This window comes from Montipora foliosa, chromosome 11 (assembly GCF_036669935.1).
Source record: "Montipora foliosa isolate CH-2021 chromosome 11, ASM3666993v2, whole genome shotgun sequence".
Lineage (NCBI taxonomy): Eukaryota > Metazoa > Cnidaria > Anthozoa > Scleractinia > Acroporidae > Montipora > Montipora foliosa.
This window is the reverse complement of record NC_090879.1, coordinates 4,254,604-4,269,603: the sequence shown is the minus strand read 5'-3', so window position 1 is coordinate 4,269,603 and position 15,000 is coordinate 4,254,604. Positions and strand designations below refer to the sequence as shown.

Genomic DNA, 15,000 nt, shown 5'->3' with positions numbered 1-15,000 from the left:
AAGGATGTTGCTGGTCCCCAAGAACAAGTGGCTTGAATGCCTTGATGTGAAGTATGAATCCTTCCGTGGCGAACCACGCGAAGCGCAAGATCGAGTGGACGAAATAGGAACTTTAGTTAAGTATCATGAAGAAACTATTGACCAAACGTAGGAAAGAATCTTAGGATTGGAGCGGTATTCAAGGCAATTTACAATCTACGTTTCAATAACGTCCCTGAATCGCACCAGGAAGACTGCATTCAGAAGGAAATTTTGCTCAACTGTGATCGGACGTTTCTTTTGTAATGATTTGCCACTTTCGATTCGGACTCTCCCAAATGAAGAAAGTTTTTAAAAAGCACTTAAGCAAAAACTTTGCTCAGTATGGAATCATTATTATATTTGTAGTTTGTACGAATCACATTTAGAAATTTATGAGGGCTTTGTTTGGGTGACTATATTTTGCCCTTCCTCAAGAATGTGCAATACTTTATTCTGTAATACTTGTATTTATGAGGTAAATAAATAAATAAAGCATTACCTTGAGGGTTGAAGAGATCTCTGCAACCTTAAGGGTGTCAGCACTTTTAACAATAGGCGTTATAAGTCCTGCGTCAGTTGCCACAGCAACAGAAATATCCACTTGTTCAATCAATTGAGCCTCTTCGCCATTCCAGACAACATTCATTTCTGGAACTTGCTTCAAGCTTACTGCAGCAGCTTTAATTATAAAATCGTTCACAGATACTTTGACTTCAAGGCTTTTTCTAGCTTCAAGTAAAGTGTTCATAACACAGTTTGTGGAAGCATAAGTGTGAGGAATGCTAGCTTTAGATTCTGACAGTCTCTTGGCGATTGTTCGCCGCATGTTAGTGTTGGGGATGTCAGTGTAGTCAGTTCCCTTTGCTGCACTCGCTGGTCTTGGTGTAACAAGTTTAGCACCTAAATGTAAAATACGACCAAAAAAAAATTGTGCAGCTGTAGAAATAACTTGATACAATTTCAAAACTAGTGCTACAAAAATCCAACCCACATGCAATCCTTGTTTAAATCTAGAAGTGCATGAATCTAGCACTTAATTTGACAAGTTACACTGTTAAGCAATTGTCTTTTTTATAGACACCTGAACAATTTGGGTGGCTCCAACAGGATTCGAAGCCAGGACCTCACGGAAACAAACTTAATGAGCCCAACAAATTGACCTGCTTCCAACTGTGTGGCTTCACATCTCAGTTGGTAGAGCATTGCACCGGCATGGGTTGCAATCCCGTTGGAGCCACCTGGATTTTTCAGGCGTCCATAAAAAGATAACTGCTCAAATTGTTCAGTTAAGTGCGAGGAGCACTTTTATCTTTCGTCTATAACCCTCACTTCAAATAGTATACATTCCTTTCATTCATCGTACGCATTTTATCTTATTCTCACTGACACAAAATATCACTTTCTTGAGGTGACTTAGTCATTGTTATTACAGAGATTTAGCATTGCGTTGGCGTAAAACGGCAAACAGCAGACAGCAGGCAGCTGCTTGTCATAAAAGCAAAAAAAAAATAAATTATCCGTCTCCAACTTGTCATTTTCTCCCAAGATGTTTTTTGATATTGGTGGCTGCCATGCAAGATGTGAGCTGAAATCAAACAAGTTACTTGTACTCTGGCTTTTGCAAGAACGCATATTTCAGTCTGACGTTTTCTGTTTGCCGTAAACATGATCCTAAATCTCTGTTTATTTATTGGGGCCTCGCTTCGCGTGTTGTTGCCTTGGAAAAGACACAGAACGCAAAGCCCTTGGATTCTGTAGGACCTTGAATAGGATAAGCTATAAGGATGAATTCTCTAAGAGTGAAGTGTCTGGTGGTTGTAGGATCATCATAAGGCCTGGTGCCTACATGCAGTGGTTAAAAAAGTTCTGACAAGTGCCACTAACTTACAGGTGAGCATTCCAAAGAGCTACAATGTGGGAGGTTCGGTGGCCTATTCGTTAGTGAACTCGACTCCGGATCGAGTGGTCAGAGTTCGGGCCCTGGCCGGGGACATTGTGTTGTGTTCTTGGGCAAGACACTTCATTCTCACGGTACCTGTCTCCAACCAGGTGTATAAATGGGTACCGGCGAATTTAATGCTGGGCTAGCCCTCCTGCGATGGACTAGCATCCCATCCAGGGGGGAGTAGAAATACTCCTAGTCGCTTCATGTCACAGAAACCGAGATAAGCTACGGCCTAATGGGCCGCTTGGCTCGTAAGCAGACTTTTTCGTTACAATGTGAGATCAACAACTCCAAAAGAACTAACACAACGCACCTGTTGTCTCTGCTTCAGCTGGTTGTGGTGGTGTGGCCAGTGGTGGCTGGGTTGGTGGTTTAGCTGTTGCTGTGGTCACCTCGGCTTCCGCAGGTTTTGAAAAAGGCTTTCCTTCCTGTGCCACATAGCGAAGTACATCACCCTTCAGCAGTCGTCCTTTAGGACCTGTGGCTGGGATTAGCTTGGGATTCAAATGGTATGTCTCAAGGAGCACTCGTACGGCAGGAGACATAAGAACAGATGCTTCAGGATCATTGCGAGAGAGGCTGCTGTGATCAGTTGTCTCTCCCTGTTTAACTGAGTCTTAAAGATAAGAAAGACATGCATGTTTCGTGAGCTATGTAAAGATTACCAATGTTGTAATGCGTGAATTTTTTGCGCTATTCAACCTTAGCACAGATGTTATGTTGAAGAGCAAGTCCTAATGTAACTAGTTTGTTGCAATTGGATGTCTGTTTCGTCTAGTGAAGGTTCGTTGGTTTTACAAATACATGTACAGTCTGTAGCTTTCGTGTTTGGTTCTCGCAGGAGTTTGGAGGTCACAGGCTATTCTCTAATTTCCAGGTTTTTAAGTCTGATAGAAAAGGAACTTTATCAAGGATGAGACGGATGAATACCGAATTGGGAAGAAAGACCTTATTTCTTAGCGGGCCTGTAGATTGGAATAGTTTATATAACACATTAGGGATCCGGTCCATACAAACTCCTTTAAGGCAAGTTTGAAGAAAGGAAAGAAACTTGAATTGGTAAGCTTTGAGAAACGGAGCATCACTAATTTAAATTTAACAAATTGAAAGTGGTTCAGCGTTGTCTGAAATCTTATCAACAACGATATTCGTCATCACAGTGGTCAAAATGTTGTGGACTCACGAGACGTTGCCAAAAATAATTTGCGAAAACTCAACCAGGCGTTCACCTGGAGTCATTAGCTTCTTTCGATCCCATGATGCTCTACAAGACTAGAATGTCACACAATCTGTCACACCATTCGAGTTCTTAGCCGGCAAAGTGTAGGACTGCGGTGTTATGATTTTCGCTAATTTTCCGACACAGGAATTATAAATATGGATCCAAATGTGAACGAGAAAAAATAGCAGGGGGGCGGGGGGTAACTGCTGCAACATACCTTTTACCTTATGCCAAATACTATCTATATAAATCCAAACGTTAGGCGAGGGTTAAAATGAGCGGTTTATTCCCAAGAACATAAACTGTATTACTATTATTACAACTTTGGATGGCATTGAGCAAATAAAAACTTAAAAAAGGACAACTAAACCGTCTGAACAATCACGCGAGTGTTTACAAGTTGAATGGCTTTCATTTTCCCTCAATGAAAATACACCATCAAGCGAGGCTGGCGAGAAATTGCAAAATCTTGCCATTTGAGTTTTCAAAAATTGTAAGAAATGAAAGGAAAGTTCCCTAAAGCTTGAGACTCAACCTTCCCAATCATACCAAAAGCCTTTCCCAGCCGCGGGGCAACACGGAAATCGGCTCTCTCACTTCCTACGGAATTAACGAACACTTTTCTTTCAACTAATGTATTCTCACCATCCACATCGCTGTATCCCGACCAACAGCACAGCTTCTTCTTTCATAGGCATACACATTACATGTATATCCCCCTGCTAACTACCCGTAATTCCCTAATTCTGCTTGAGAAAGAGTTATGGCTCGAAACGTCAGCTTTCGAATTTCGTTCGGTGGTTGATTTACTATATCAACTCAGTTGATAAACCCATTTTTGACGGCGCAGCACCACAGTACACTAGTGTCTCGAGAAACTAAACCCCTTTATCAGTTTTTTGGTGGTTCATTGTTCAAGTGTACCACTGCAGCATGCGGCTCAGATGACTTAATCAAGACACCCTTAGCACTCTTACCTTAGCAACAATACAATATTTAAAATTTAAAATTCATCTTTTTAACATTCACATCATTGACTGATGAAGTCCGGTTGAAAACGGACGAAATATTTCATAAGTTTTAACTTTTAGCTCCGAGTTTGTAAAACTTTTTTAACTTTTATTATGCTTCCGGAGCAGGAAACAAATGTTTTTAATTGAATACAATATTTGTTTATTTCCACCATTCGAAGATCTCTCTGAATTACTGGTAGGGTCAGACAATGCACTCACAAACATACTAATATACGTCTTATGTTATGTCAGAACCCATATGGGTTGAAACATGTAACGGCCCCTTGTGTGCTGGGAAACAAGGTTCTGAATATTCAATTTGCTAATATGGTACTTAGCACTGAAACATTCAACCAATCAGTTCGCACTGAATATTCGGAAGCTGTGAATGTGCGTTACACGTTTCAACCCTTATGGGTTTCTGGTTATGTTCAATGTATCTCTGCTTGGTGATAATTTCATTTGTTTCCTTGATGACCCATTTTAAGCAAAAATGCATAGAAAAATGCTGTTCCTTACCTACATGTACATCCAACGGTACTTCCACTTGTGTATAATCTACACCTTCTTCTACCATTAATGCAATTAGCTTGTTTATCTTAACACTTTTTGTTCCCTCTGGCACAATGATCTTTGCTAAAATGCCTTCCTCGTCACTGTCCATTGCTATAGTAGCCTTGTCAGTTTCAATCTCACATAGGACATCCCCTGGGGAGACAGCATCCCCTTCCTTTTTCACCCATTTTACAATGGTTCCTTCTTCCATGGTGGGTGAGAGTGCTGGCATGAGGATTTGTGTTGTGGGAACAGCTATAGAGGCAAATGATTTTTATGATTAACCATTTACTTGGGCCATAAAGAAACCAAATACAGCATTTTGCACAAAAACACTCATTGAGAGTTGAAGGATTTAGATGGCATGAGCTTCGTTGTTCAAAAAGTAAATGACATCATCACTATCAAATAATTGATAAGCTCTATCAAAATCAGTTGAGTTGATAATCTAGATGCTTGCGAATCTGCAAATCATAACTGAAAAATCAGAATCCCTGACAGGATTTGAACCTACGACCTCTGTAAGACTGGTCAGATGCTTATGTGTCCAATGGGCACTTTGTCCAATGAAGAATCTGGATAAGCAACCTGGTTTCCTAGTAGTTTGCGTATTGGTGGAGCACGTGACCAGTGTTGCAGGCATCATACATGTAGAAGCAAATCCTGCCTGGGACAGCAAGTTTTCAGTTGCCCTTTTGCCTGTTGCCATGCAACTAGTTCACTATCTTTCTCACAGGTGCATTAACACCATTTACCATCAATACATGTAGTTGTATTAATACCAATAATCACTGAGTTGTTTCCTAGACATTCATTTATCCAGTGGATTTTGCTATTTACCTGTCCAACTCCTAAGCCTCAAATGGACATCATAACAATAACAATTAATTATTATATTATAAACTGGGCGAAATGGTGTAATGGTACTATAGCTGTCTGAAGGTTCAATTTCAGGGCCTATATGAACAGTAGCCTGTAACTTTGGTGGGGTATAAATTTATATTTCCTCATACAAAGGACATCTACATGTAACTGAAACATTGGCCACTTTACACAAGTTGGGAAACAGGCATTGACTTTTATCAATCTCACTTGTCCTGGCCCTACATGTAGTTGTTCACATGCCAAATAACTTTACCTAGAGCATTCCCCTGGGTAGAGATTTTGACGTTTGTGCAGTGTATGTATGCGTTGCCCCAGGGTCGGGAATTTGACATGCCCACTGTCTTTAGAGAACCTGAAGATGAGTTATCCACATTCTTGGACTTCTCTGGTTTTCCCAATTTTTCTGGACACCATGAGTGAAAGCAAGGCAAGTAAATCTGTGTTGTCTTTTTTGTAAATATGGACCATCACTTCTTTCAGTCTTTACTGGAGTGTTCACAAGTAGAAGAGTGTTTCTTTGTATTGATTTTTGTGATTTCTATTTGTAATTTCTACATACAGTGTGTATTAATGAATTTTATAATCTATCATTGTGCATGCTTCATTCCCCCGAATCAAAATTTTGGGTTGTGATTCCACAAACGGTTCCTTCAAACCTTAAAACATCAGGGTTATGAATCATGTGCCTGACAGAATCATATGATGACATGATGAAGCCTTACCAAAGCAACATTATGATTCCAAAAGCACATACAATGATCACAAGAATCATAACTGGTTATTCAATACCCCAATTTACTGTGGAGGTACTGTAAACAATTACCACAAATGAATACATGAGCATGATCACCTGAAAATACAATTATTATTCGAGGCTTATCGAGAACACTGAATTACAGACACAATCTCTAGCTCCGATCATTCATCAAAACTTGAATCCCGCTTAATCTTTGGTTTGGGATCAGAAGGCCCGAATAAATACGATGTATCAATGATGACTGCCCATGCAATCAAACAATGTATGAAGTGTGGATCGTCTCACCTGGACGAAGTTTTGAAGTCATGAAGGCCCTGCTGCATTCTCCAAAGGCAATTACCTTTGTTTTTATGTATCTTGGGCCTCTTATATTTGCTGCTGCCATTATACATCTTGTCGATTGTAGGGTTCGAATCCACCTTTGGGCAGCCGCCATGTTCTTTTCACTGCAGTTACAAATGGATGATGGGAAACTTGTTGTGTTCTAGGGTGGCCCACACGGGACATGCTGCAAATTAAAGAGTTGCTTCAAGTAATAATAAAGTTGCTGCAAATTACAAAATAAGGTGCTGCAAATGAACTAAAGTTGCTGCAAATTAAAAAAGTTGCTGCAAATAAAATAAAGTTGCTTCAAATTTAAAAAAATTGCTGCAAATTAAAACATCAAAATCATGCGCAGGACAGGAACAAAACACAGGTCACAGGTCCCAAGTGACATGTCATTGTTTTACCAACTGGTAACGGATCTTCAATATTTTTAAATACAGAAACAACCCTAAATGTTTAGAGATGCTAACATTAGGCCTAATTAGGCCTAAGGTTATCTTTAATGGATGTTTAGGATACTTTCTGTATTGTTAAAACAATCACCTGTGGCTTGTACTTGCCCATTCTCGTACCCAGAGCTGCGATCCTCTTGGCCAGCGCCACGGATCGAGAGCTCTGCTAACTGAGCTCTGCCTAAAGAGCAGAGAACGGTACTTGCCCTTCCTTTAGTGCGAGCGCATACTTTTGATGTTTTAATTTGCAGCAACTCGTTTTGTAAATTTGCAGCAACTATTTTGAATTTGCAGCAACTTTATTTTATTTGCAGCAACTCTTTAATTTGCAGCATGTCCCTTGTGGGCCACCGTAGTAGTGTTCATATCGCTGGTATGTCTAAAAAAATAAGTATGCGTTGCGTACATGTTACCCTGGCTGCCAGAGGTTTTTCTCTCTCAGAGCGACGGAATAGGCGAGGAAAAACCTCTGGTACAGGCCATTCAGAACCTCAGTTCCATGCCCCGTTTGATTGACATCGAGAAAACTCAGTAAATTGATACGTGATATGACCTACCAACAAGCATCTTCGGTTCCCACGGTACATTCGTCTTATTTACTTCAATGTCAAATTCAAAAATTCAATGTTCCATATAAAACTTCGATGTCGAATATGAAGATAAAAACTCAGATTCCGAAGTTGAATTTTGGCGGACATATACGGAAAAAAAAAGTAGAACCCACTGAACATTTTCTGCCTTCAAATCCTCGATCTCCGGAACTCTGCAGCGTTTCGATTATGGCCATAGTGGGCACGAGAAATCAGGTTGACAGCAATTAAGTCAGTCAGAGTACTCGTTAGAACTGACAAGTTCCTGGAACCAATCGAATAGCTAGGGTCAAAATCTTATTTTGGGAATATGAAGCGGTATCCCATTTGACCGGCCTTCTCAAAGAACTCGACGGTCTGTACTAGAGGTTTTTCTCGCCGCTTCGCGACTCGCTATTCCGTCGCTCTAAAAGGGAAAAAAACCTCTGTCATCCAGGGTACGTACATGTGGGTACTGTACGTGGTACACCCTGGTCTTGTTGTGTTTGCTATCGGTGCTATATTTACCTAGCAGTGTCAGCTAGGCTGGATTTTTAGAAGAAAATAACGTTTGAGTGCATGATACGCCGCCGGGTTTAAAACACAGCTCACTCGTTCCAGGTCATTGTTTTACATTTTGGAAAGTAACCTTAACTCTCAATTGGGCTAACCCTAGGCCTAAGGTTGGTTTTTAGACCTAGGGTTAGCCAAATTGAGGGTTTTGGGTCACTTTCAAAAAGGTTATACGATGATCTGCAACGAGTGACCAAGTATTTGATAGAAGTTGATAATACTATTGCAGGAACCCATGGATGAAATTATTCAGTACAACGGCCCCAAACCTGAACTCTACGGCCGCTACATCGACGACTGCATCGGCGCTATTTCATCCAGCAGAGAAGAACTCGATCAATTTATAACCTCCGTCAACTCTTTTCATCCGGCTCTTAAATATACCTGGGAAATTTCGGAAACTTCATTGGCTTTCCTAGATATCAAAGTTTCTATTAGAGGCAACGTGCTATGTACTAGTGTGCACTACAAACCTACTGATTCACACAGTTATTTGTTGTATTCATCGTCACATCCATCACATGTCAAGAACTCCATTCCTTATTCTCAATTTCTTAGACTTCGACGTCTATGTAGTGATGACTCCGATTTTTCCAGCAAATCAGAGGAGATGTGCCAGTTCTTCGAAAAACGTGGCTATCCTGTCTCTGTGGTCAAAGCGGGCCATCATCGCGCCCAACAATTTGATCGACAGTCGTCACTACAAACGTCACAGAAAGATAAGAATGACAGAATTCCATTCACCCTCACTTTCCATCCTCATAATCACGCAGTCAAAAGCATCATTCTTAGTAATTTTAAATTACTCCAAAATGATCCCGAGACTGGTAGAATCTTTTCGCAACCTCCACTTATTTCATTCAAACGCGACAAAAACGTAGGCAACTTTTTAGTTAGAAGCGCGCTCAAAACCAACGAGCAACCCGGCACTTTCAAATGCGCGCGCTCACGATGCAAAACTTGTCTTTTCATTGTTAACACTAGCAAGATATCGGGACCTAAGCGATCTGTTAAGATCACCGATCGTTTCACATGTACCTCCGCAAATGTCATTTATTGCATAACCTGTACGTTATGCAATAAATTATACATTGGTGAGACAGGTAGACGACTAGGTGACCGATTCCGCGAACACCTTCGCGATGTTGAGAAGAATGACAAGGATGCATCTAAGCCAGTCGCTCGCCATTTTAATCTGCCTAACCACTCCAAAAAACACATGGCTATCTGCGGCCTTTCCCTACATCTAGGTACGACGGAAAGCCGCAAGAATCTGGAACAAAAATTCATCTTTCAAATCGGCACCCTTAATCCTCACGGTATTAACGAACGCTTTTCATTTAACTAATATATTCCTACTTTTCACGTTGCCATGTTACCACCAAAGCGTAGCTCCTACTCTACTATAAAAACTACACGTAACCCATAATCCCTCGATTCGCTCTGACGAAGGGCTAACGCTCGAAACGTCAGCTTTTAGAATCTCTGTACGGTGGTCAATTTACATTATCAACTCCGTTGATAAACCAAATTTTTGTATAAAAATAAATCGGTCTGTGAAAACGCCATAACAACAACACAATGGAGATGTAGGCTCCGGGTCATGGGTTCCTGGCTATCGTTAAAAATAGGCATTCGAAGGATGCATGGGTGGGTTATATAAATAAAAGAATATTTTGAATAACGGTAGCGATCATGAAATACCTGTAAGAGTAATAACTGAAATTGAAAATCGTGGTTTACTTCATGTGGTTATAATTGTAAGCACGGTTTCGGTTGACTTGACTTTTGGTTTATGTTTAGTTTTGGCGGGAAAATGGAGAGCATTGTGCCAATTTCAAAGAACATCAGTGGGGGGCGGGGGGGGGGGGGGAGGGTAAAAGGTGAACTAAGCTCAAAATCATGATTATATATAAGATAGAAAAAAATGGAGTCCTTTCAAGGTTGATTCTTATCAAGTGTTTTTTCCTTTCCTGCTGTCAATGTGAATCAGTGAATCGCAGTGTCATGATTGTTGAGCACTGGGAACAGGAGATCCTGCGGAGAATTGTTACTAATGGTTAGACTTTCAAGTCTGCTTAGATAAGGACTGTAAACCGGAAGTTCGTCTTGTAGCTCTTGTTGGAAATCCAATAATATGGGACGTTAAAGAACCCGCTCGCTTCTCGAAAAGAGTAGGGGACGTTGTCCTCGGTGTTGTGGTCTGAGCTAATCTGGTCGGGGGCATCTTGCACTTCCTTGTGAAATTACTCCTGAAAGGCTCCGAGGAAAGAGACTAATAACTTCACTTCACTTCACTTCACTTCACTTCATATTTCAAGTATGGCGTTTCAACTGTACAAAAAGTTCTGTTTATACCGGCACTTAAGAGCAAAATAAAGACTCTAACTGAGAAATCGTTTGGAGAACTAAATACATTGGGTATATTAGTGTCTGCCGTAATCCGGATAGTGTCATTTCATGCTGGTATTATTTTGTCTTTTTCACCAATTTTGAAGATCATTTGTTTGCAGATTCAATCTGCGATTTGCCTTCAGCAACCGAAAGTCTCGATTTCTCCCCGTTATGTTCCGGTTGATTAAAGCGACTGTTAAATGACATGTGGATTGTAAAAGCAGTCGGTATAAAACGTGGACTGCGGGCCGCGGACCCAGACTGCGGACTAGGTATAAAACGTGGACTGCGGACTATGTAAATAGACCCCTATCTAAATATCACGATGGCATCTCCCACTGAAGTCCTTCAAATTTCTAAGCATAAAGCTGGTGACCCGCGAATGAAGGATTCCATAAATCATAGTTAGTATCTACTAACTATGCATAAATTCATTTCGTGCCTTACCTCTGAAGAAACGTCAGCTAACACCTATCACATGAAAAGTATGCATGTAACAATCATGGTGCGAAACATTATTTCTACCATCCATGTCGGACTTCATTTTATGTCGTCACCCTTTCACCATTTCGTTTCTCTGGGCCTTTTTCAGTCTTTATTTTATACTCAGTCCGTGTTTTATACCCTGTCAGCGGTCCTCAGTCCTCGTTTTATACTGACCGATTTGAAAAGGCTTTTCCGCTTGGTTTTCTCTTTCACCTTTAAACATAGGCGGTTTCCGCTTCTCTATATTTCATATAGATATAATTTTTTAAAAGAAAAGTGGAGGGAAAAATTGCGTGAATTACAAGAGAAGAAAGGCTATCAGGAACAGACACAGATCAGCCGATATAATTTACATGTTAACCGATCAGATGCCATCGATAAAAGGAAAATTAAAGTAGTGTTGTCGCACGTACACTTAAGTCGCTGTTACACTATTCAATTTTTCGTGCAACTTGTCTCGCCACGCCATTTCTACAAACTTTTTCACAATACGAAACAAGTTGTTTTACGGGTGTTACACCGAGCAACGTTTCATGCCTTTTGTCTTGTTTCGATGATCATACGAGGTTAGAGGAACGTTTTTCATTGGCTGGTCCCACAAACCGTTGCAACACAAGTTGCAGGACAGATGTTTCACTGCGCCATGCTTAAAAACTTCGTTGCAACCGTTGCGGAAAGTAGAACTCAATTCTACTTTCCGCAACGGTTTCTACAACTGGTCTTGCAACGTTTTTGGCCGTTGCAAGGTATGTTACTTTGGGAAATGATTGGGCAACTTGTCTCGCAATGACGAAAAATTGCACAGTGTAACAGCACCTTTACAGTCGATGACTAAAAAATTTCGACATATGTGAAAACTGAATGAAGATTTTTTAATATTTCGTCTAATTCAGAAGAGGTCATCTTTTCTATTACTGGGCAAAATTCTTGCTTACAGCGCAGTGGGAATTTCAACAGAAACAAGCTGATGAAATCTATACTGTTTTTCTTTCCGTTGTGAGGAAATTACTGTTGAATGTTTTTCAATGAAGGCCGAGAAGTTGACCTGGTCTTTAAGAGTAAAAATATTATGGTGAATTTTTTTCGTGTATTTGACCTGTAGAATGTCTGTGAATCAACGTGAGCTTGCGTGATGATCTCCGTGGGCGGGAAAAGCGTGAGTTTAAAATGACAGACCCGAAAAGACAATATAGCAGTCAAGTTTTCACGTTTGAGGAATCCATCCACGTTTTATTTTCGCCGGCCAACTTTTCTTTAAGTTTTAATTTTCCGGTGTAAGCTTCGGTTTTTTTCTTATATGTGTTCTCAAGTCTAGACATGTGTCTAGTTTCATCCCCCTCGAAAGCGTACACCCCAACAGCGGTAATTGTTGATGTAAAAAAGCCTTGCTCCGTGTATTGAGCAAGATCTGAAAGTTTCGTTGGCTTATTCTAAATTAAACGCTTCCCCGTGTGAAAGCAAGCAAATACGTTTGCTGAAGCATCGAAGACGGCTGTCGCTGAAGGGAGAAAGTGAAAAAGGGTACGCTTGTCGAATATTTCTTTGTCGCATGTTCAGAGTTTTTATCTTGTTTACATTTGCTCTGGCTGATTTTTGCCGCCCAGCTTGATTGACTAGAAATCTATAATTATTAAGGACGTTCGCGCGAAAATTTTCTACCATAGATTTTTTCCTGCAAATTTCACCATTGAAAGATGATGAGTTAGTGATGTCAGAAATGTGACAAAAATAGGGGGTCACCGACTTCGTTTTGGAGAAAACTTGCCCGGAAGAACACCCTAAATCTGAAAAAATCCGGCTTCTTTGTCGAATAAGGTCACAGTGTCTGTAAGCCCAAAAATATTGCAATTACATCTTTGAAGTGAAATGTTCTCTACCAAGCTTTGTGTAAGTTGACCCATCAAGTGAATTTAGTTAACTTTTGAGGTTCCTTAAAAAAACAATTTCGCATTTAGCGACCATAGTTTCACGCGCCTTGCAGCCGAAAGATGGCAGGATTCCATGTCCCGAGGACAAAAATCTTGAAGTTTTTTAAAGTTCCCACATAGATTTTTTGTTCATTTTTGGACAATGTCGAGATAATTGTAAATAAAATCTGTTTCTGAAAAGAAAAGTAGGGGTCACCCACCGAACATCCAAGATCGTTAAATCCAAGCAAAGCTATAGCAATGGCCATCTGCCCTATCATTTTTCATTTTAGTACTTAGCGCGCGCGCTCGGTGCATGACGTGGCACGTGAATTTGCGTGCTCTGTAAGGATGCGCAGTAGTAATGGGCGCGAGCGTCCTTAAGTGACTTGAGCTTCTGCCACACTTATGGCCTACATGGCCTATTACCTATTGAACCACAAGACCGTCTAACATAATTCATCTTACGTTTGAATTTCTCGAAGCAGAAAGGTCACACAAGAATGAGAAAGTGATCGGGGATCGAAGAATTTGCTAAGATCAAACACGTTTGTTGACTATTGCTACGTCATAACACGTCATATCCAAGATGGCGCTCTCCAAGTCACAACTTGAGGCAACTTCAAAGCGCTCTTGTCACATTTTAACAGGGAACTGGACAAAACGGCAATTATTTTCGAATTCCTGGGGAAAAGTTTTCGTAATTTAGAAAAACGTTTTCTAGACCGTACTTTCCCTTTAAATTTGTCTGTTAATTTGACAATAACATACTCAAACAGTTTCCATTCCGTTTTCATTAAGAAAATTAAGAAAGGAAAAAGGCGACAAGTGGGCGGCTGAAAACAAACATCAGTTGTTATAATTCAAGAAAACGGTACATTAGTTTCGTAATGCATGCAGGCGCTGTAGGCCTACAAATCTTACACTCACTCACTAACTCACTCAGACAGCCCCAATGACATTATGGGTATTGCACTTACAGTGCACTACCCACAACAAAACGAAATGCCTCAATCTATAATCAGTTCAACACTTTTTATTTGGTAAAATAAGGTAAAATGGAAAACTAACTTGAGAATGCTATCTTTGGATCTTGTGGGCCCATATTTTTGCAGCCAAATGGGGAAGAGTTTATTTTACTATATAGACAAGAGTGTTTTACTGGAAAATACACCTTATTCCAAAATGGCTGCCATTTTAGTATTCTTTTGTTTCCACGCAAAATGGCCCTTATGGCGTTGTTCAAGGTTAATATTCTTTTGAATTTTACGTTTGAAAGCGAGGCCAGAAGGGCCAATTTGCATGGAAACAAAAGAATACTAAAACGGCTGCCATTTTGGAATAAGGTGTATAAGGTTTTCTGAGCCCGCGTGACTGAACACCCCCAGCAAACCATTGTTTTAATGAAAACCGCTGGTCAGCAACCTGATCTTTTCTTTGTTGTCTAAGACCTAAGGTTTCCTATTCAAGGAATGAACTATTCAAGATCCGACGCGTTTCCAACTGTTCGCTTTCGGGACGGATTTTTGCTGATTTGAATTTAGCTGGCTTGCTTCATTTGAGAGGATGTAGGGCTGGACGAAGGGATTTCATTCGTGGAATCAAAGTGATTGCATCGAACCGAATTGAAGTTGAAGGGCCTCGTTACGCTCTGGAGCACGTGGATGGAGTGAACAGAAACAACCTTATTTCCATCCCCCATGCTCCTCAACAGTTGAATCACCAGCAACGCCAACAACCTCTGAAATTCGTCCTTCTGAATGTTCGCTCTATTCGCAAGAAAACTCTGTTATTGAGGGATTACAAAAATTTGGTTTATCAACGGAGTTGATAATGTAAATTGACCACCGTACAGAGATTCTAATAGCTGACGTTTCGAGCGTTAGCCCTTCGT

At 40.5% G+C, this 15,000-nt stretch overlaps 1 protein-coding gene across 1 annotated transcript in view; it reads right to left on the bottom strand.

The window, feature by feature from the left end:
* The window catches only part of LOC137974952 (pyruvate dehydrogenase protein X component-like), a 7,915-nt gene extending 1,070 nt beyond the window's left edge, over positions 1-6,845 (bottom strand). The window contains exons 1-4 of the mRNA XM_068821970.1: positions 6,684-6,845; positions 4,721-5,011; positions 2,280-2,582; positions 521-921 (exon numbers count right to left, since the gene is read on the bottom strand). Of these exons, the coding sequence (XP_068678071.1) occupies positions 521-921; positions 2,280-2,582; positions 4,721-5,011; positions 6,684-6,834 (1,146 nt within the window). The 5' untranslated portion in view covers positions 6,835-6,845. The remainder of the gene's footprint in view (positions 1-520; positions 922-2,279; positions 2,583-4,720; positions 5,012-6,683) is intronic.
* Between the last annotated feature and the right edge of the window lie 8,155 nt (positions 6,846-15,000).